General features: G+C 28.5%; 1 protein-coding gene across 2 annotated transcripts in view; it reads left to right on the top strand.

Annotated features, from left to right (window-relative positions):
- LOC136981624 (store-operated calcium entry regulator STIMATE-like) overlaps window positions 1-19,815 on the top strand; it is a 44,902-nt gene extending 25,087 nt beyond the window's left edge. The window contains exons 4-8 of one of the 2 annotated variants that reach the window (XM_067277960.1): window positions 6,745-6,866; window positions 9,816-9,928; window positions 12,353-12,436; window positions 12,512-12,656; window positions 19,546-19,815. In XM_067277960.1, coding sequence (XP_067134061.1) covers window positions 6,745-6,866; window positions 9,816-9,928; window positions 12,353-12,436; window positions 12,512-12,656; window positions 19,546-19,568 — 487 coding nt within the window. In that variant the 3' untranslated portion in view covers window positions 19,569-19,815. Of the gene's footprint in view, window positions 1-6,744; window positions 6,867-9,815; window positions 9,929-12,352; window positions 12,437-12,511; window positions 12,796-19,545 lie in introns of those variants that run through there. The other variant, XM_067277959.1, reaches the window with a different exon arrangement.
- Window positions 19,816-24,370: the final 4,555 nt, after the last annotated feature.

Raw genomic sequence — 24,370 nt, 5'->3', positions numbered from 1 at the left:
ATAATTTGAGGGGGCTAAATCTGGCAAATAGGGTGCACAAGGAAGCAATTCAAACCTTAACTCATGGATTTTTGCCATCACAATAATGGATGTGTGAACTGGTGTATTGTCTTGATGAAACAACACTTTCTTTTTCGCCAAATGTGGCCGTTTTTTCTTGATTTCATCACACAAGCGCTGCAATAAGTTTGCATAGTACTCGCTGTTGATTGTTTTTCATTTTTGAATATAATCAATGAAAATTATCCCACACACATCCGAAAAAACACGCCTTGACCTTGCAAGCAGATGGAACTGTTTTCGCCTTCTTTGGAGCTGATTCTCCCCTTTCAGTCCATTGTTTTGACTGTTCTTTCGTCTCAGATGTGAAGTGATGGACCCATGTTTCATCCATGGTTACGAATAGACACAAAAACTTTGCTTTGTTGCTGCGAAACATTGCCAAACACTTGATTGAAACATCCTCACGATGCTGTTTTTGTCCCAATGTGAGCAAACATGGCACCCATCTTGCACACAGCTTTCTCATGTCAAATTTTTAGTCAAAATGCGATGTACAGCACTTTTTGAAATGCCTACCATGTCTGCTAGCTCTCGCACTTTGAGTCGACAGTCATCCAATACCATTGTGTGGATTTTTTTTACCATTTCTGGCATGGTCACCTCACTTGGTCAACCACTGCAATGTTTGTCTTGGCAGCTCGTACGGCCTCATTTAAACTCTGCCACCCAATATTTTATTGTTGTAAACGAGGGAGCAGACTTCCCCAGAGTAGAATCTAGCTCAGCTTTAATATTGGTTGGACTGAAACCTTTCAAATGAAAGTATTGTATCACATAACGATGACCAATTTTTTCCATGTTTACAAATTCACTGAGATTGTTCACTATTGATGGCTGTCAAACAAATACTAAACAATGTAGCATCTTCTAAGTTCAAACTTAAGCTTTATAAGGTTGATACTTTTGAACACAATTTGTTTTTTCAAACAAGTACCACCATCTATATGTAAGGTCGGGTACTTCTGGGACGACTCTCATATATATCTTATATCTTCTTGTATATTACAGTATGTGAGGTTCTAAAAACGGGTTGACATTAAACATTTATATTAGAAAATTGCAGGGCTGTGGAGTCAGTAGATTTTTACACAACTCCGACTCTGACTTTTTCTTACAATTCAACTCCGACCAGGGGCGGACTTGTTAACAAAGTAGGCCTGAAAATTCTGACGTCATCACGTGACCTCAGAATATTAGCATCAATAAATATAGTTCTAATAAAGATAGAATGTAAAAACTTTTTTATTTCAAAGCTAAAATATTCCTCTAAATAATGAGTCAATACGATAATAACACTTTTTTGTTGTTATACATAACAGAGGAAAAGTGTAGTGATCATTCAAAAAAATGATCCCACCCCAAATTTTTGCATTTTTGGACTCAGGGCACCTTGAAACGTTGAGATATGCAAAAGATTCGGTTTTTTCCCTGTATGTACGAATGTTAGACTGTATGGGAGGCACAATTTTGAATCTGAGTCGGATGGTTTAACACACGAGTTATAACATTCAAGTGCAACTAATTAACTAAATCCATGTCTATGTAATCAGTGATGGATGAGGAAGTATCTGTAGTATCATTAGTGGTAATTGTTGTATGTGTGTTATTATCAATGCTTGTTGCTGGATTATCCTGACAGGTTACATGATCTTCATTAATGTTAGATGTTTCTGTCTGTTGATGTATTTGATTTGCAACCTGTTGTTTGATAAGTTCAAGTTTTGTTTGTGGAATAAGGTTGTTGTGTATAATTGTTCTTTTTTGATCAACAATCCTTTGTTCAGTGGCAGTGAGATGAGGATACTGTTGTGTGAATCTATGGTGTAGTTGTTGTCTGTATGCTGTCATGTTTGTTTTGAGTTTTGTGATGGTGTAGTAAGTACGGATGATAAACTTGTTTATTTCTACTGTCCATTTCATCCGTTGGTGTGGTTTTCCAGCCTTTGTGGTCTGTGGATGCATTGCCACAGAAACACCAAGGCTGGGTTGGTTCCTCACATCTGTTGAGGGCATTGCAATAGCCATGCTTGGGCCGGTGCTGCTTTCGCCACCGGTAACCAAGGGAGATGTGGCCTATTTTTCGAACGTGAGCCTCTGCCTAACCCACGAACGTGGACCTTGTTAACTCGGGCAACGTCCGAGCCGGTATCACACTTTGTTATTATTGTTGTTATTATTACTACTACTACTACTATTATTATTATTATTAACCCATCTCGATTATATTATAAGATTGTGAATGCTAATAACAAGTAAAATATTCATGAAGTCTGACCACACTGGAGATATGACACAAGACCCCTTCTGTGTGTCCACCCTGTCGACCTTTAATAAAGAACCAAAATTTAATAGTATTAATGGCCTTTATACACACGCTACTGTGCCAAATTTTGTTTCTTAAACTTTACTCATGCTGAGATATTGTTTAATAGTTCAGAACAGAATAAAGAAATTAAACAAATTAGACGCCAACATATGCGCCTGGACGTGCAAATTTTTTCCTTTATTTGACATTTTTTGGGTTTGAGATATCTCCAAATGTATAGATTTGCAAAAAAACTCGGAGAGTCAAATGTGACACGATTCAAATACTTTTTCGTTTTTTATATACATAACAAGTTGGGAAAGTAAAAAGGAGTTGGAGGGAGTCTGGGGGATTTTTAATGACTCCGACTCCACAATCCTGGAAAATTGTTAAAACGAAACTAGAAAAAACCTCCATTGTTAAAAACCAATCAAAGATCAGATTGGTTGTGTTAGTCATATAAAACCGCAATGAGAAAAATGCTATTGATGTAAAACAGAACACAATAATTGTAAATGAGTGTCCTCTAGTAGAGATGGACCTTTGACAAGGCACTCGTATACAAATAATTAAAACATAGAAATTTTGAAAAGGGAAAAGGTTAATGACAAAAAGGAACATCACGTCAGGTCATTAAAATTATAAAATGTCAGACTAGACAACAATGGGGAAAAATATGAGCGCAAGTTCCAAAGTTCCATCAACACTTTCCATCCAGAGTTAACGGATGGTGTCAAGTAGATTCTTCGAAGCGGATCTTTCTCATAACTCGAATAGGTGTCGTCTTTCACTTAGGGACAGACGAGGGACCAATCGAGGAGTGGGAAAGAGGGACGTTGAACCAATCAGGTAGACAAAAAAGGAGAAAACGGAGATTAATAAGGCCAATTTTGAAGGACATGACAGACGACTCTCCAAGAAGTTTCGGAAGCAAGAAGACGTTTGTGCCGATGCACGGAGGTTTCTGTATTTGTGTCCATTGAGAGAGCCACCGACACCAACTGATGAATCTCCTTATCTGCCGCTGCCCTGGGGCCTACCTTTAAGCAATGTTAGAAAACACCCTCAACACTTAGAACTTTCGAATATTCAATTGTTTAAAGAACTTTGTGCATAGTGTAAGTTATTTCATGTTTAAATAAACAGGTTTTTGTGAGATACTTGTCATCTGTGACTCCTCCACCACACCCACATGTGAACAACCCTAGATCATCTTGTCATAGGATTAACGATTCCCCCTAGAAGTCGGCAAACTTACACTGGTGTCTGAGAAGTGGGATTTTAAGTCCCCAATCTCCGCCAGGTCAGCGAACTTACAAGTGTATCCATTATGGTACATATATATGTATCAAGTCTCAAGAAAGATCATTAATACAATAGTAGAGCATCTTTGATTTTAAACTTCTGCTTCACTCACATTGGCCATAATGTGTGTGAAATATCATATGTTGAAACATTGTAAGTCAAGGAGTGTCTTTATTTTAAAATTCTTTTTAGCCTAAAAGTAAATAATTTTTTAAATTTTGACATGTTTACTAATGCTTGATAGAAAAAGTTCTATGAGTAACCAAAAGTCTATAATTAGTAATAATAAAAAAAAAAATGAATTTCCACCATCCACTTTGGAATTACCTAAGAAGGAATTACCGTATTTACTCAAATATAAGACGACCTAGCATATAGGATGAAGCGTGACTTTAAAGATCAAAATAAAGAAAATTAGTTTTATTAACACAATTCTAATTTTATTTCGTTTAATCACAAGTGAAACATCAAATGAACATAAATGGACGCATTGTCCCGCAAAAATTACTAGCATTTTAAACTTTAAGGAAAAATCTTGTAAAATCGACAACATAATTCGTTCACATAAAGCTGGACAATTGGGGAACCTATTTTGCCAATTCTTAACAGTCGAATCCACTTTCCATCAATTACCTTTATGAGTTTCTCTGAATTCTGATTTCCGAATAATCATCCATTTTCAGGTGGGAATAGATTAAAACTTATGTTGGGCTCCTGTGTGATTTTGGAATTTCAATCTGGAATTTAATTCAAAAGCTTTGCGTTTCCTATTGCTATTCATCTTTATTCCTGACAATATACAAGAAAGATTCAAATGACCCAGATAAAATACTTGTTTTTAATTACAAGAGGGTAAGCATCCGGTAAAAAATGTGAATACACAGTTCACAAAAATTATTTGCAAAAATGCAAAGAATCTTTTGCTCGCGCATATAGGACGACCTAGGATTTTGAAGCTGTGATAAATGAATAAAAACCTCATCTTATATGCGAGTAAATACGGTAGTTTTCGTAACCCTAGCCATTTTATACCTGGGTCCTGCGTCATTATGTATTTGTCGAGTCTTCAAGAAATTTGGCTATATTTTGCAATTAATGTCCCAGTCCACTTTACATGGGATACTTTGTAATGATAGCGATGAGGTTACACTCTATGAAAAGTCTCCTATATAGTATATACTATACCCTTGCAAAATCCCCTAACTGGGTTGAAGCTATCATAAATTTTAGCCACTACTAGAATGCTCCGCCTCGCAGAACATCATTATGATACAGCGGTTAGCAAGTGTACAACAGGATTAGCTAAAAAAGCGATAGAAAGTAACTTTGAACCAATTTGGTCACAAATTTCCCTTCTAAAATGCTGTGGGGATCAAAAAATGTTATTTATGTGGGAATCACTTTACATTTCATTATTGTCACTGTGTAACTCTCTGACGTTGGATATATCAGAGTTGTGGACTGCACTGTTTAGCCTTCTAAGGTTCTAAATCACATGGTTCCTGATAAAACACCATGTAGTGATATTAGTGCCACTATATGTTTGTGTTTATTTATTGACTATTTAATTCATTATTATTTATGTACTTTATTTTAATCCATTTATTCTTGATGTATTATTTTACATTTCATTGTATTTTGTATTAATGTATAATTTTTGTAAACTGTACATGTATAATTTAAATTTCCATGTGCGTGCAGGACAAATAATTTTGAAAAAATGATGATTGATGTTCAGATTCTTTTTTCTTGAATTCAAATGTCTTGTTCTCTGCAAGTTCTAATAATGATTCTGCCAGAAGAGGACAGTTTTATACTGTTAAAAGTACTTGCAAAATAAATCATTTTTTCATAATGCCAACAGACAGTGATATACGTGATTCATTTTATAAACTCATAAAATTACTCTGAATAATGAATAGTTCTTTAGTTATTCTAACAATGTAAAATTTAAAAGTTAATCCCATGTTAATCCTGATATCAAGTATAACTCTTAGCCCATTGACTACAGTAGACCCTCCCTGTGACCCGGTAGATATGTTCCGTGTTATATGAATTCTGTGTTGTACGAGTCACTTAGATTTTACAAATACACGAGCCGTTCACACCCGGCACTTGTGCAGTTTAGGGGGTACAGCTGTTTGAAAGGTTTTCTTCCATAAAATTAATCGATTCTAGACTAATTTGACTCGAACATTTCCAAAACATGTATAATTTTTTGGGAATAATCCATATAAATTATGCTATAAACAAAAAATTGTAGGAATACTTACCGAGAGTGCACCATTCAATGTCGCCATTGCTTAAGCTTGTTTTCATCACCAAGCAGCTCATCGAACGGTGGACGCGTTTCCTGATAAGTTATTCTTTCTACGAAAAATTTGCTGAACTTTGGAGACATCATTAATGGAAATATAATTTTTATGGCCGTTGAATAATAATTGTTTTTTAGTAGGTCCGCTGCTCGTTTAAACTCAACGGTTTGTGCAACGTCCACTATTGGTCCAGATTTGACCATTCCTGTCGGCCATGACGATCTGTCTCATTCTTTTACCGTGTTATACGAATACGATCACAATTTTTCCACTGTGTTATACAAATCTGTCTTATATGAACCCATGTTTTAGGAGGGTCTACTGTATTTGAGAATAAATTATCATCTTATTTTCAGTTGAGCAAATAGAGGAGAGTTTGAATTCAAATTAGGAATAACATATTACTATTGATTTATTAAAATTGATTTTAATATTTATTTTAGCCAATAGATTTATTAAGATTTGCATGTTTAATATTTTTGGATCAGAATTATTTTTAAATCATCAACAAAGCTATGGCTTGAAATTACGAATATGGATAGATATGATATATGTAAACAATGAGTTTAAAGAAATGATGTATTTTTCAGGTATTTTTCATTAATAAAAATTGCATTATTCGTATGTACAGTTTTAAATTTCAATACTTTAAATATTAAATTATGTAGAATTATATGTTTCATTTTTATAATAGGATAAGATCTTTTTCACCTCATCATAGATTAACATAAAATAAATATTTATCTTTATATTTAGGTACATTGTAAGCTTTTTGCTGGATTCATCTATAGGGTTGTTATTCATTTTTATTGGTATACGTCTAACACAGTACATTGCACGAAAGAAAGGTTGGGATCACCTTGTATTTGGAGAATATGGTAAATATATTTAGTAATTTAGTACGTTAATATTTAATGTTTAGTCAAAAAAGTAATAGTCAATAAAAACTATATTTTTTTAATGATCTAAAATAAATTTTTGATTACATATAGAAAATGATTTAGATTTTATTAGACAGATGTTCTGGTTAATTAATAACAGCTGTGTACATTTTGTATGCAGTAGGCTCTTGATTTAACAGACCCTGATTTAACAAACATGACAAAAAAATTTCTATCATAAAGGAAACTTTGGATAATCAGGGTTCTACTGTATTATCTAACTTTGACTACATACTGGTGATTTATAGATTTGCAGTTTTGTCATTACTTTATTAATGCAAAAATGCGTTAAAATTAACTTATTGATATAAGTATCTTTATTAATAATTAGTTAAAATAAATTTATTACAATGTAATAATTGAGATATTAATAAATAGAAAAAACATTATTGTTATTTTTGAAAGAGCAATTTGAATTTTCGAATTTTTTAATAAAAATGCAATACTTGAAAGTTAAATAACTTCAAACACTGAATGTTTCTGAAATGTATTTACATATTATATATCTTGAAATAAATGTAAGCAGTGTGAAATAACATTTCTTTAAGTTTACAAAAATGTTAATATTTTTAACTTTAATATTAAAATTTTATATACCTTTCACTTTAAATACAGATCTGAAATTATAAAACTGATGGAAGATTTAGATACAATCTTCATAAACTACAGTTTCTTAAAAAACTTCTGTAATGGAGAAACCAAGAATAATAATCTTACATCATCCTGAGCATTTTTGAGCCTTCCAGCTTATCAAGCCAGCTTCTAGTCTTTTTCAATTCAAACAGTTTATTTCTTCATTTCAGCTTTAAAGGATTATTCATGTTTCTTCTTCCTATTCAATTTCAGTGTTAGCCCATCTCCTTCCCCCTCTCTTCTTGATTCACCATCCACTTTCACACTACTAACATTTTTTTCATTCTAATGATTAACTCTTTCTCCAAATCCACAATTTTTTAGCTGTTGATATATTTATTTCTTCTACCTCTTGTAACAACTATGCTTCCTTCCCTTTAACCTCTATTTTTTTCCTCTAAGCAGTTTCCACTAGTGTCAGTTATCTTTCTTGTCCCACAATCTTCAATGTTCCTTGAGCTTTGTGTCTAGGACACTTCTCACTATTCTGATATTAGACTCCTGGCTTTAATTATGCTTTTTAGATATGTTAGGTAAGTTTACCTTATACTGATAAAACATGAGTCAGAGACTAGAAGGTTTTATATGGGAGTGACAAGGAGTCGAGATGAGACTGAAAGAATACTTTGAAGATTATAGGACAGGAAGGAAAACTGTGACACTAGTAGAGTTAGAGAAAAGTATTGAGGTTAAACGAGAAGAAGTTGTTAAAGAGGTAGAAGAAAAAACATATCAATGACCAAAAAGTTATATATTTGGGAAAATACCAGCAGTGTGAAAGTGGATGGTGAGGTAGGAAAAGAGGGAGTGGAACAGTTAGCAATTCAAAACAACAATTATTTTGAACAACTAGGATAACATTGATATTAGATAGGGAGGAGAAACAAGAATGAAGTCTAGAAGATAGCATTACTTTAAATACCAGAGTTTGTCTGTTCGGATGGTTTGAGTTTTGAACATACTCGACTTTTAGGATTGACAAGAGTTCTAAGACATTTGGATTTGTTGAATGTACAGCTTGCTGCTTTTGCTTTTGGAATGATAATATTGGCTGCTTAAAAGTACTCAAGATGATGTAAGATTGTTGTTAGTTTCTCTCTTACAATAGATTTTTAAAAAACTAACTTCTTATGCAACAAAATTATTCTTCAGTTAGATCAGTATTATTTTCTGAATTATCATTATATTAAATCATTATTCATCAAAATATCATTATATTAAATACAGTGGAACCTCACTCAATGAGCATAATTCGTTCCAGAATCGTACTTGTAATGCGAAACACTTGTTAAGCAAAACAATTTTTCCCATATAAATTAATGTAAAATACGATAATGCATTCCATGCCAAAAAGTACTCAAATATTTTATGTACAACGTTTATACAAAGAAAATTGTACAGTGTGCATTGTTAAGAAGTGTGAATCATCATCATCATTTCTTCTAGCACAAAATGAACCAACCTGGAATGAGAATTCAATTTGCAGAAAACAAAAAAAATCACAGATAATATGTTTGATAAACACGCCAAACGATATGCCAAATTCTTGGGTTATGTAAATGCTATAATTAAATAATAGAAATTAATTAATCTGACTAGAGGTAGGCAGTTATGCTTCCATCTCATCTTAAATTTCATAATTATAAATAGTTAATTTTTAATTCAGACATTTCTAAAATTTAATTTGGAATTGGTCGTTAAATTTAATACCAGATGGAAGCATAACTGCCTACTTTTAGTCAAATTAATTAATTTCTAATATTTAATTATAGCCTTTACATAGCCCAAGAATTTGGCATATTGTTTGGCGTGTTTATTATATAACAGGCTATGGTTGTTGATGTTTATAAGTAATATGTGTGAACACAAGTTTCGAAAAATATGTGATCACAAGCGACACTAAGATGCTAGCGGAACGAGTACTAAATACAGACTGATGGAGCATGCGCACAATTCGGGACTTCCCCTCTCCTTGTCACTCATTATGCAAAACATTGCTCATTAAGCGAGACAAATTTTTACAATTTGTTTTGCTCGTTATGCAAATTACTCATAACACAAGGTGCTCATTAAGCGAGGTTCCACTGTACGTAATTAAGAAATTAAATACTTAAATAATATTTTATTTATGTGAATTTGTTTAAATAAGGTATTTGAAAAACTTATAGGTATTTTTAAATATCAGATTCTTAAAACTAAATAGATAATTATTTAATGAAAATCTAGATTACATATAGAATAAAATTTTTTTAGGTAAACCTCCTTATGTGAATGCTTGGTTATCTCAATGTGGAGTTTATATTTTATTAATGCTTATAGAAAAATTATTAATTACTCTACTTATTCAATTGGATTTTTGGGATCAAGTAAGTATTTTTAAAGTATTACATTTTAGAATTAAAAGTTGTCTTATTTTTAGTACATCATTTGAAATATTGAAATATACTAATAAGTTAATAAATATATTATGGAATACTATATTATTGATTTTAAGCTATTGTCATAAATTGTGATTGTAATTCTTATTAATTTAATTGTCAATTTACATGAAGGCGAGTCAAAACAAATTGCAATTGATTTCTTTTTCCTGTGAAAAGTACAGCATTAAAAAATTCCAGACCTATATCACTGCAAATAAGTTATTAATGCATCTGTCCAAAAAATCTGCATGGAAATATGGAACTTAATTTAGCTACTAGAACAAGCAGAGCAAATGTCTGCTGCGTATGACAAAATGGAAGTTGATTGTGTTGAGTAGTACACAATGCTAAGATTTTGCTTCTGCCAATGGAAACATCTTGTTCATTTCTCATCCACGGTACAACCCAGATTTGGCGTCCTATGACTTTTCCTGTTCACAGAATTGAAGTTATGGGAACCCATTTTCCATCCATAATATCAATCTTAAAGTATCAGAAGCAACTTTGAAGAACATCTCAAATGATGGGCTACTACACATCTTCAAAGACTGGCAGAAGTGCATTAAATTCTATAGGGAATATTTTAAAAGAAGACTACAGTTACTATGCTCTAAAGTTATTATGTGAGAAAAAAATCAGTCTCAATTTGTTTTGACTTGCCCTTATAAATGACTTGTAGTAACATTGAATCATGATCTTTTGTATTAAAGCCAACCTTCATTAAATCTGTAATATAATAATTTCAAATGGCAATGAATATAATCTTTCTATTTTTAAGTATAGAGAATTTTGTGAGAACAGTTGAGAATTACCAATTATATATATATATAATTGGTAATTCTCAACTGTTATATATATATATATATATATATCATATCATACAAATGATGAATAATGATAGTGAACAATTGATAGATGTGGTACAATAACACACCTATCAATTGTTCACTATCATTATTCCATCTTGTAACTAATTCACATATTTGCAAATTATCAGAATGAAATTTTTTCTTAAATTAAAATATATTTGTTTATATAAAATATCCAAGTATTTCTTTTTTTTTAATTGTAAATCAAATATGTAAGTCATGTATAATTATCATTTATTCAAAAAATTCATATACAGGGGTTAGACAAAATAATTTGATTACCAATGAAAGATTGCATTTTGTTTATTAATAAGGAGCAGACAATACAGCTGATATACATCAAAGAATAGATACAAAGAATAGAATAAATATAAGTCATAAACAACATTAATGTCAATTTTGCATTATTTTTCAACCAATACTGATACTAATTCCTTAATGGAAGTAAGTTGTGGAAATCTGGTCCTAACCTTTCTCTCAAGACTGCCTCACACAGGTTCATAATGTTCAAGTCTGGTGATTGGGGTGACCAGGATAGATGCTTAAGTTTGAACACACTCAACAGTGTGGACAGGTGTGTTGTCCTGAAAGATTGCATCATCAACTGGAAATAAAGTTGGATCATGGAACTGAGTTGGTCACTCAGAATATGTTCTGGGCTGTTACTATACATTTGAGGACAACTATCGCACCCAATGAGTTGAATGGTATCGCATCCCAAATTATACAGGAACCTCCATCATACTTGACAGTGGATTTAAAGCAGTTAACATCATAAGCTTCACCTGATGATTTCCAGACAAACACAAATGGAAGTGGGAAACACAGTAAAAGTTGATTCATCTGACCATAGCACAAGTTTTCTTGTCTCTGTCCATGTTTTGTACTCTTTGCACCACTGCATATGCTGTTTGATTTTTGTGGTGGCAACAAAAGTTTGGATATTGCAGCCCTGCCATTGTATTAACTTTATGCAGTGCATGTTGGACAGTTTTCACTGATACCAATTCTTCAGTAATTTGCACTGCTGTAGTTTTTTTTTTTTTTTTTTGTTACAATTCAACAAAGGTTTCTTGTGTTCCTTGTATCCAGCTTTGGCTTTCAACCATAGCTGCTTCTGTTGTCTCGATGTTTTTCCTGTAATTTAAGTTCAAGATAAGCAAAATTAACTCCATTCTATATGCTGTATAATCCAATTTGTGCATAATTTAAATAAATAAAACATTTCACAATTATAAATAATATATACCGTATTTTACGGACTATAAGACGCACCTTAATTTTTAAGCAATTTTTAAAAAAAATACCTATAAGATGCTACGGACTATAAGACACACGTGAATTTTGGAGGCGATTTTTCGAAGAAAAAAGTGCATGTTATAGTCCATAAAATACGGTATTTAAAAAGCTTATGCAAATACATAAATACATATATATATATATATATTTTATGCCATAGTTTTTAATTATTCAATTATAATGTATTTACTTATTTAATCAGGTTCGTCACTTAATTACGTGGCCCATCAAGGATCCTAAACTTGAAGTAGCAATTGTTGTACTTGTTATACCTTTTATTATAAATGTAAGAAATTTTGAACATGAATTATTTAATCATTTATCTTTTGATAATGTGTTTTAAAAATTTTTTAATTTGTAGGTTATAATGTTTTGGGTTGTAGATAATTTTCTAATGCATAAACCAGGAAAATGGAAAAGTTATAATTCCTCATTAAAACGACATGCACGATATAAAAATGGAGATCAACGTAGTGGATCTGAAGCAGAAGTATTATTATTGTCTGGTGAGGATGATACTTTTTTCCAAGACCAAACAGGATGCCAACAGAGACACCATTCTTTATCAATTACATCCTGTAAAGATGAAATATAAATCAAGTCTCAGTAAATACCAAAGATCAATAAATTTATTTTATGATATTATCATCACTAAAGTTATTTATTTAATTAAATGTTTAGATGATGAACAACTAATTAATTTTATACTTTTTTTTTTAATCATAAAATCAGTATATTGATTTTATGATATAAGTTCTGTGTTATATAAAAGTATACGCTTTTTTTTTTCTTTCCTACAGTTAAGATGAAAGGAGTTTTAAATTGGATATGGTTTTGTTAATACAAATAAAGAACAATTTGTAATCAATGGTAGCTTGAATTTATTAAGAATATGGAAAACTAATCTTTTAGAATAGTTATTAGCAGAAGATTTTTAATAATTCTATACAAAATTGTTTGTAACAGTTCATATCATTAACCGTCCACTGGTTGCCATATATATTTTGAATGCTTGTCCTGTATAGTTACAAGTTGCCAGAGAAATAAACCATCCAAAAACTTTTTTTAAAATTGATTCTCAATAAGAAAAAAATTAACTGTGTATATTTATAATATAAAATTAACATATTTATAAATTTATTCAATATGAAAATGCAGAGCTTGATATGAATTTTTATATGCTTAAAAAATAAAATGGCAATTATATTTTTATTTAAAAAAAATTTAGTAATAGTTAAAATGAAAATGTATAATATGAAATAATTTCATATAATTAATTAAAAAGATAGACACTTAATATTCATTTGATGATTATTAAAATTTTAAGCAATTACTATCAGTTTTGTACTTTATATTACGAAGAATTGAGAATTGATAGCCATTATGTCAATATACAGCACCTTGCCAAATTATTAGACCCGTGAAAAAAAATGACGATTTGTTAGTTTTTGATGTAATAAATCAATAGAAATGCAATTGTTGATAGGATTATTTAAAATATTAATGTTTTTACTATGTCGTATGAAATAAAAATTAAGTTTTTGTACATAAAATTTTGAACATAATAGAACTTAAAAAGTTAAAAATGAAAATTAGTATTTCGAACGACCATCTTTAACAGCCAGTAATGCTTTTATATCATGAGGAATACTCTTTATACATTTCTTTATTTTTGTTTCTCATAAATGAGGCTGTGCTGCTGTACCGTACTAAGAACCTCTGTTATTTCCCTTTGTTGTAGAAAGTTAATTTTTTTACATTTACAATGTTGCTATATAAAAGCATTTATTAAAAGTGTTTCAGATATAATAGAGAATAAGAATAACATGAAAAAATACCTCCTTCCTTAAACAATATTATGAAAAGAGCAGAAAATAGTACAAAAGGTATGATTTTAGTCACTGAGTCTTAATAATTTGGCAAGATACTGTATATGATTTGAAAAATATTATTATTATTCTATCTTTTAGATCACAAATAATTGAAAAAATTAATAAATTTGTTTTAAATAATTTTTATTTTTCCGAATCTAGTTTCAAAGTTCAGAGACAATGAAAATTTTAATTACATTAAAATATATATATATATATAATAATAATTATTATTATTTATACAGTTAAAATAGTATTTATACGAAAATATTTTATATTCTTGGAAGAAAAAGAAACAATGTTGATGACAATTGAAGTTTTAATTGAAAACAGAGTAGCTTTAATCAAGTTTTAAACAATAGCCACAAATTAATATATTAATGTCAGTCGCGTAATGCTGATATATTAACAGCAAATAGTTGCATCTTTAAGAACATAACTCAAATGTTTTAGTGTAAATTTTGAATTAAGTTTATATTTATTATGATAATTTCAAATGTAATATTTTATATTAAAAATTTTAAATTGATTATTTAAAAAGAAATTTTCATGGTAAAGTGAATGACATGAAAAACACAAATATACCCAAAAACCAGTAAAATTATTTAATGGTACAAACAGTTTCATCAGGTATATATTAACAAATACCATTCAGAAAAACTTTAAGTAATCAAATCAAATATAAAGATTTGAAGTGGTTTGAATTGCACATATGTGCAATGGTATGGTATTACCAATCTAACACATAGACATTTAAAAATTACAATTTAACATATAGGAAATTAAAAATATCTGTATTAGATTGATAATATGTACCAATGCCCAAGTGCACAATTCAAACCACTTCAAGCCTTTATATTTAAATGTGTTTGATTACATAAAGTTGTTCTGATTGGTATTCATTAATATATACCTGATTTTTGTGGGTAATGGATGAAAATGTTCGTATCATTAAATAATTTTACTGGTTTTGGGTACATTTTGTGTTTTTCACTAATATACAATCAGTTTTTGAAGAACGAAATTGACTATTTGTTAAGAACCAATTCAGTGTATTAAGATTTGACTTATAAATTCAAAATACACATTATTTTATCATTTTTCATAGACACTTTAATTAGGAGATTATTAAAATTTAAATTCTATGTCATGGGTTTAATTATTTTCATTATAAATATTTATATTTTTTTATGCATTTATTTCTGCTGATTTATTGGCTTCTATGTTGTTGTAGTGCCAAGCTGTCAAGTTCCTTTTAACCAGATAAGTCTAAACTTCTAGTTTTTTCTTCTGTTCTTTCTAACCTACTGGGTATTTGTAAGTCATTCAACCAACAGACATTTAATTCGAGACTTGTTTAACTTGTTTTTTTAATACAAAATTGGAAAATGAAATTTTAATTGCATTGTATCTTTTTTTAATGTAGTACAGAAGTATTGTAATTATCATTTTTTTTTGTTCACATTTTCTTTTTAATTAGATAATTCTTTAGATTGTATTTTTCCTTTTAATTTTCTCTTTGAATTTAAATTATAATTAATATTTTTGTATATATAAAAAAATATGTGAATGCTTTTATTGTCTTGTAAATGACAATGCTCAATCTTTACAAGAAAGGTATTTTAATAATGTAATGAAGATTAGTATCTTTTAATAAAAATTATTTTTTATTAAAATGAATAAATTATAATTTTAATTGTGGATAATAGATATTTTAAAAGTAAATAAATTTTTAATTATGATGATAATTTTTTTATGCTTTTAAATATGTACACATTGATTTTGTCATAGGTTCATATAGTCTCTGCGAAAATTTCAGTTAAGAAAATAAGACATAAATTGAAAATGCGCAGTTAGAAAAATGCATGGAGATTCTATAGAACTGATTTTAAATTATAATCAAAGGGAAAGTAAATTTACAATTTGGAAAAAGGATGATAGTTTGAATAGATGTTGAAATGTACACTTGTATTGAACTATGCTTTCTTTAGTGGTGTTAATTTACCGATATGTTATCATTTAAACAATTTTGATAAAATATTACTGAAGAATATAAAACTTCAATAAAAATATATATATAATAGATTTTCTTTAAAGCTACGAGTCAAATTTTTGCATGTTTATTTCAAGGAAACATTAGTTAAACTGATTCCATTTTAAGAACCTGTTACGTAGCTATTGAAGTTTTTTTAAAAGTGGAAAGTACTTATAATTCAGCTCTTTATTATATAACATTTAATTAAGTCTAAATGTAATGGTTTTATTTTAAACTGGAAAAAATTAGTTTTAAATGCAAAACTTAGAAATTTATATATATATATCTTCTATGAAGTCATTCTGTTTTTATATTTTTGAAAAGTTAACTATAACTAATTATATAGATAATACTGATATTGTATAACATGAAATTGCAAAATTATTAATTCTAAATAAATGTTAGAATTTATTTATGTAATTTATTTAGTCACATAAAAGTTCCTTTATATATTTACTAGTCTAATTATTATTATTATTATTTTCTTTTTTTTATATATATAGTAATGTTTAGTAAATCGCATTTGTGTTAAGAATATTTTTTTTTTTTTTAAACATTATTATTATATTGATTAAAGGGTCTTGAGATTTATATATATACAGTAGAGCATCGATTATCCGACCCCCGATTAACCGACCGCGTTCTAGTCGGCAAATTCAAATGTCCGCTAGTGATGTGGCGCTACAACATTTGGTTATGTCTTGGCTACTTTAATATTATTTTTGTTAAATTTTTGCATGTTTTAGCTGGCAGCACTGGCTCGACCATGAAAGGGAGGCTAGTATTTAAACCGGGCCTAATACACTATACTAATAATGTATTTTTTCATACTTTTCGGTTATCCGATCAACCCCAGTCCCCAATTAAGTCGGATAATCGATGCTCTACTGTATATAGTTTTCCATGCATTTCAGTTTATAACTGAACAAACAATTTTACATTATTTTCTTACTACATAATATAATATTTTCTCTAAAAACATCATTGTAATTAGCAATAAATATATTTAACTTCATTGCTCAGATTTTTTAATTTGTATTTTTTAAAAATTATTGTACCCTTATCAAGTAGTTCTGTTTATTTTTAAAATTCAATACAATTGAATTAAAATATATTCTGATGCTGTTATTTTGTGATGTTTCAAAAAGTAGTTTACTTTAATATAATGATTGATTAAAATAGAATAACCTCATAAAGACGATCTTGAGTTATAGCCATAAATGTAGTGATAAGAAGAAAAAATACTTTCATATTTTATGAGGAAATTTAAATAATTTATATATATTTTTTAATGTTTTTGATTATATTTTATGATTAAAGTAGCTTTTTTAAAATTCTGTAAAGCATTGTAACCTGTAAAATATGAATGTTTCCTGTTATACAAGATCTGACAAAAATTTGGTTATATTTAATATATATATATTTTTTTGGTATTAAATAAATTACAAGAAAAGTTTAAAATACAAACTATATATTTATTAATTAATATAATTTTGGCACTTTAAACCTCACTAATTCAGATTTGAAAATAGTATGATGCTGTCTTGAAGCAAAGTGGGTTAATTCAGATTTCATTCATGAAATAGTAGAAGTGAAAATTTTTTCTTTACATAAAATCTTGACATGTTGAGATTATTAGTTTTACTGCAGTGCAGTATATTTTACCATCATTCTAATTTTTTACGACTGGATGGTTCATAAAAAAATACTCCATAAATTTTTGCAGTAGCGTATATACTTTTTCCTTCGTAATATAGTTTTAATTCTCTTTTTTTATATTGTTCTAGAAGAATGATGCCCAAATTGCCCATAAGTCACAGGTAGGTGGGCTAAAAATATTATATATTTTTCAATTATACAAAAAGTAGACCTATTTCTATCATTTATAAGTGATATGTCAAATATGTCTGTGGGCCAGATTTGGCCTGCAGGTTGGGCATGACTGTTCTAGAATTCAGTAACTTTTTTAATTAACTTCTAATTTTAATTAACATAGACAACACGTAATAATTTTATGGCTATTAATATTTCTCTTCTGTATATTGGATGCCTTTTTTTTGCTATGAGATATTAGCGAGGTTGAGGCCGAAGTTTTAAATGCGAAAACGTGTACGTGGGACGTTCGGCACCACTTTCCTGTAAGTCTAGAAGAGTGACAATGATGTTTGGAATGTCGAGCATGATTCCACTGACTTTCCAAACACCATTGTCAAACTTCTAGACTTACAGGAAAGTGGTGCCGAACGTCCAACGTACACGTTTTCGCGTTGAAAACTTCGGCCTCAACCTCGCTATTAAAATATTAAGGCTTAATATCAATCAAATCAATTAATTTTTATTGCATTATTTAAATATATTTTTCTCGTTTCAAAAAACAAACAAAATTTCAATTTTTTTTCTTATTTGTAATTTCCTTAGTACTTTATTAAATGGGAAGTTTAATTTTATTGAAAACCTACTATATAATATCAGGAAATATTAAATAATTATTATAATTATCAATAATTTATCATTCTAAAAAATATTATCAAGCTTTCATTTTCAAATAACATTTACTCATACTATATATTTTATCACAGCTTCATCACATTATCTAATTATAAATGCAAAAGTTTTTTCATTTATAATTAGACTTGTAATTTCACAGAATAAGTCAAAAATTTATTTTGACAATATCTTCAATTTCTTGAAGACTTGTACTACTTTAAAGTTTTGATAAAAATTAATAATTTCTCTTGCAAGTTGTAGTTGCAAATTAATAGTTTGCAACTGCAAATGTTGTATTTAACAACTATACTTCTTACTGTAGACTGGATGAATTATAATTCTTTCTTCCAAGAACTCGCTTTGGTTTCTTGGTTCCATTCACGGGCATTTGAAACTACCTTTGTGCTGTGCCTGATGAAGACCCCGAAGGGGTTGAAAACGTTAGCAGTTGTATAAACACACTGGATTGTCAAGGTTTTTCGTGGAAGAAAGAATTGTTGTATTTAAATTGTAATGTGGAAAATATCTTATATTGATAAGTCATAATGATATTTCAAGAACGAATTTCATATTATTTGAATCATTTAATACAGAGATCTTAAGATCTAGCAGAATATTTATAACAAACCAATGTTTTTAGTCATCTTGAATGGCAAGATCAGATTCTAGAACAATATTTAATTGGTTTTTTATTCTTTGAATATTTAAATTGAACATTTCTCATTAATACTTTTTTCTTTATTTCCTATTGTCTAATTTAATAGAAAACTATATAAGAAAGCATACTTAGTAATCAACAATCATAACGTTTCTAAATACATAATCCCAAATTAATTTTTAATATAAATCTTTGCACGCTGAATATATAATTTCCTTTGAAAAAAAAACTATAACAGATAAATACATATAATTTTATTTTTATAATGTAATAAAAAATAAGATATATTGTAATAATGTGACATTTTATAATATTTAAAAATCACTATCGAAATATCTTTTCAGATTATTGTGGAAGTAATACTTGAGAAACAACTACAGTGTTTTGACAATCTCGCACTCTCTCATTCTGGAAAGGCATTCTGGAAGGCAATTTCCATGTGTCTCATTTGTTATGATAACTGAATTGAATATATTTATAATAATCAATTAAAAATTGTTTAAGAATGAATCATCATATGTTTGCGAATGAAAAATGAAGAAACATTTGACTCGTTCATTGAATATATTTTATTTTTCAAAAATACGAATAAAAATTTAGTTTGTTGAACTTAATTGTGTTAATGAAGAAATGCTTTAAGGAATATTGATTGGTGCTATTTTTCATTCTTGATCATCCATAAATATATTAAAATCTTTTTTGTGATCTTTCAAAGAAAAAAGTATAATAACTAAGTATTTAAGGTATAACAATAGGTTGAACAACATTTATTACAGCAAATAGTACAAAAAAACCTTGCATATTTTTTTATCCATTTCTTACTTGTCCAAAATAGAGATGCATGTTATAATTGATGATATCTTAAGTCGTCATGAATATATCGTGTGGTGTTATGCACCAATAGTAGATGTTTTTGCTATACTGTTCAATAGCCATTTCGGTTCAAATGAGCATTGTTAGTAACAACGATTTAATTTAAACATTTTTAATATTTAAAATGCTTTCAAGATTATGAAAAATGATACAGCATTAAAAATTATTGAATACGTAGAACATGGAATTAAAACAGCCAAACATTACTTAATGCTTAAGAATCATTTAGTTAGGTATTAATTAATTTCCACAACACCTTATCTCATTGAGAATTATTTATTAACTCTAACAAACATTTTAAACCTGTTCTACGGGCTATCTTCAGGTTTTTAAAAAGTTATGGAACATTGATAACTGTTTTTTTTTAATAGAAAAATTAGGAACACATTTAAAATACAAAATTCTTTGAACTAATGAGTTAATATTAATGTTCAGCAATTTTATTTTCACTTTATTTATAAGTTTTTTGAACTTATTACTTAATGAAACTTAATAAGAAATTGATTATTTGAAAATGTGTTTCCCCCATGAAAAAAAAAATCTTAAAATTCAAAATAATGGTCCATTGTAGAATCGAAAAACGATATATCAACGATAATAGAAACATCTGTTAATGCAGGTGAATAAAACTAATTAATAATAATAATTTTCTAATAATCGTATCTAATTTTAAAATTTACAAACAGTAAATGTTAATCTAATTATTAATAATCATCAATATTCAGAATTGTTATTTTTATTTTAAAATGATGTCAAATTGTTTTAAAATTCTACAAAAATCAATTCTGTTTCAAGTATAGAACTTAATTAAAAAATATGAGATGAAATTAGACGTAAATAAATTCCAGTTACCGTATTTTACGGACTATAAGACGCACCTTAATTTTGGGGGCAATTTTTCGAAGAAAAAAGTGCGTCTTATAGTCCGTAAAATACAGTAAAGTATATTGAAAATGAAATTATCATCATATTCTGACTGAATCTACAAAATATCTTCATTTTCAGTTGTTCAGTTTTAACACAGACATTTTGTAGCTTATGTTTTAATGCAAAATACTGTCAGCCAAATTTTTAATTTATAATTTATGTTTTCAAACTATATTGAGTTCAACTGCAAAAGATTCAATTCAAAGAAAAGAAGTAATTCTAATCATTTAAAACGTTTGATATATTTTTTTGTAAAATTTATTATTGAAATTATATGTTGTTTATTAAAAAAGGAGGGGGGCAATTATAAGATTTGTTAGAATTATAACAGCATTAGCAGAGATAACAGTATTAACTAGAAATACAGATTAAACATAAAGATTGAGATCAAATTAAAACTTCAGAAGATCAATTGTTCTTATCACAATACCATCTAAGTGTGTTTTTAGTATTAACTATTCTTATGTGTCTTGAAAAATAAGTTGAAAACTGTTAGTCTTGATGATAGATATTGAAAGAAATGGAAGAAAAACAAACATTAAGAAAGAATGTTTAATAGTAAAAGATAGTTTGTAGATTATATAAATTAGAGATAGAGAGAATTAGTTTTGTTTCTAGATTTTATTAACATTTTAATAACATTTAATTAATTAATATAAGTTTTTAAGAATCTCTAAAATAGTTTGTTTTGTTTGAATTGGATCTTTTCAAGGTGAACTGAATGTAGTTCAAATGCATTAGTTATAAATATTTTTAACTTAATAAACAATGTTCCATTTACTTTTTAAAGTATTGAAAATTTTTACTTTAATCCATTGATGTGCTATTTCCTGCTTTATCAAACTTTCTAATAATAATTAAATCAGTTACCAAGTATCTTAAAGCTTTTTTTTTTGGCTTATTATTAGGTGTTCATACAAAAGGAAGCTTTATAAATGACAGAACATGCAAATGTTTCTTCTATGTATGTGCTCCTGATGAGCTGAAAAGCTTGAAAGTACTTGGGAACTGATGTAAATACTATTAGAATCCCTAAAAAAAGCAGAAAAAAATGGACTTTGATTACTGGAAAAGTGAGTTTTGAAATCTGTTGGAGTCTGTACATACTGGTGATTTGATATAATGTGGTTCTTTGGGTAAAAAAAAAAAAAAAAATTAAACTACATTGTACATGAAGGTGTGTTATAATAAAGAACTCTTTCTACCATATATGTAATCAACATATGTCATATGGTAGCCACTGCTTATCAACTTACCATTTACCCTACTCATATACTCCCAACCGTCCATTTTGTTCTAGCTTTGATAAATTCAGGCTGGACAATAAATTGGGATCCACAGGCTGTCTGTGTTGTATTTAAGTCAGTATAATATTGAGTCACCAGTGTATTTGTTGCTTATAATTTTAGGAAAATGAAAGTACAGTAGAGCATCGATTATCCGACCCCCGATCAACCGACTTATCGGTTAACCGACCGCGTTCTGGTCGGCAAATTCAAATGTCCGCTAGTGATGTGGCGCTACAATATTTGGTTATGTCTTGGCTACTTTAATATTATTTTTGTTAAATTTTTGCATGTTTTAGCTGGCAGCACTGGCTCGACCATGAAAGGGAAGCTAGTATTTAAACCGGGCCTAATACACTATACTAATAATGTATTTTTTCATACTTTTCGGTTATCCGACTTTTCAGTCATCCGACCAACCCCAGTCCCCAATTAAGTCGGATAATCGATGCTCTGCTGTATAATAATCATTTAATATATCTGTTAATAATTTAATCAATTTGCATACAAGCTTTTACTTGGAGAAGACTTATCTATTGTGCAGAAAAATAATTTAATACTTCACCCAAGTTATACATTACAACTTGATTCTTTGCATCAGTCCTTTTCTTATCTTAGTTACATTATGTACGGTATACATAATTTATCTAAACTCATATGAAATGTTTTCAATTTATAAATAAAACATATTTTGGTACCTCCTAATGTTTTTCTGAACTTACTTTTAGGTTAAAAAAAAAATTAATACTTGCTTATTCCAAAACTTAGATCAAGAACATAACAACAATCATTATTGGATCTGGCATCATCAATTTAATATATAAACAAATGAATATTTGATTTGAAGTAATCTCTAGAGAAGAACAAGCGAAATTTTGAAATGTTCTGTATTAAGTTGGATTTAAAACATTTATAAACTATTTAAATATCTTAATAAAAATATCTCTTCAAAATAATCATTTATATATATATATAAATAATTTGATAAAAGCTGCTAAACAATAGATATTTTTAAATTCAGTTTGAAAAATATCTTCTGAGAAGTTATATCTTAGAAGAATGAATTTTCCTTAGTTTTTTATGTTCTGATTTGTTTGACATTCTCAGTTTTAATTTCGAATATAATGATTTTTTAACATCCAGAGATGATCAAATGTCTAATAACATAAAATGTAGAATTTACAAAATTTAACATATTAAAATAATTTATGGAAAATTATTAATAAATTCAGATATTTTAACATACAAAATATTCAGAAGAAAGAATAAATATTTTTGTAGTTGTGTTTTAAAATCAGGATTTTATTAACATAACGTGACTATGAAGACAATGACAAATGTAAAATCAGTTTATTTACACTTGACTTTATTCTTTTTCTTACCTTTAAATTCATTTCTATCTTGAATAATTATGATGTAATATGTAAAAAGCACAATCTTAACTTATACGATACGTTATGCTTGCAGCTCATCGCTTATATCAGAATATTCCTTATCTGAATTAGTGAAGGTTTTATTAATTTGTCTAAACTATAATTATTTTTTAATAGCATGTTTAAAATTCGTTAATTTTGGCAAGAAATTAAATTTGTATAAAATTTAATTTTAATAAAATTATATAGAAGTGTCTTTCTGTGATTTTTAATATAACTTTATTAAATATTTATGTAAACTTATCTTTCATTATGTAGTTAACTCTTGATTATTCAGAGTAATAGAAAAGAAAAAAAAAAATAGAAAACATTCATCCAACAACTATATAAAAAAGTATTAGTCGCGCTTCCATCATATTATTATAAACCATTCCGTCTTGTATATTAAAATGGACAGCTTGATGCACTCGTGAATTTTAGAATATAAATCTTCAAAGACTGATAAAATGTTGAATTGTGTCATGATGTTTAAGATGAAATTATTTTTAATCTGCTCAAGAATAAAGCAATACATAGCAATCTTTTTTCCTTAAATATATAAATTAATGCACAGGTATATGACTGCATAATAAGGTATTTTCTTACTACCACCAACAACAAACACAAACTGTCACAACTAGACTAATTCCAAAGAAAAACATGGACATTAA

Source organism: Centruroides vittatus, unplaced genomic scaffold, assembly GCF_030686945.1.
Source record: "Centruroides vittatus isolate TY-2023 unplaced genomic scaffold, ASM3068694v2 contig_784, whole genome shotgun sequence".
Taxonomy (NCBI): Eukaryota; Metazoa; Arthropoda; class Arachnida; order Scorpiones; family Buthidae; genus Centruroides; species Centruroides vittatus.
Note: the sequence above shows the minus strand (reverse complement) of the source record. Positions and strands in the feature narration are given on the sequence as shown.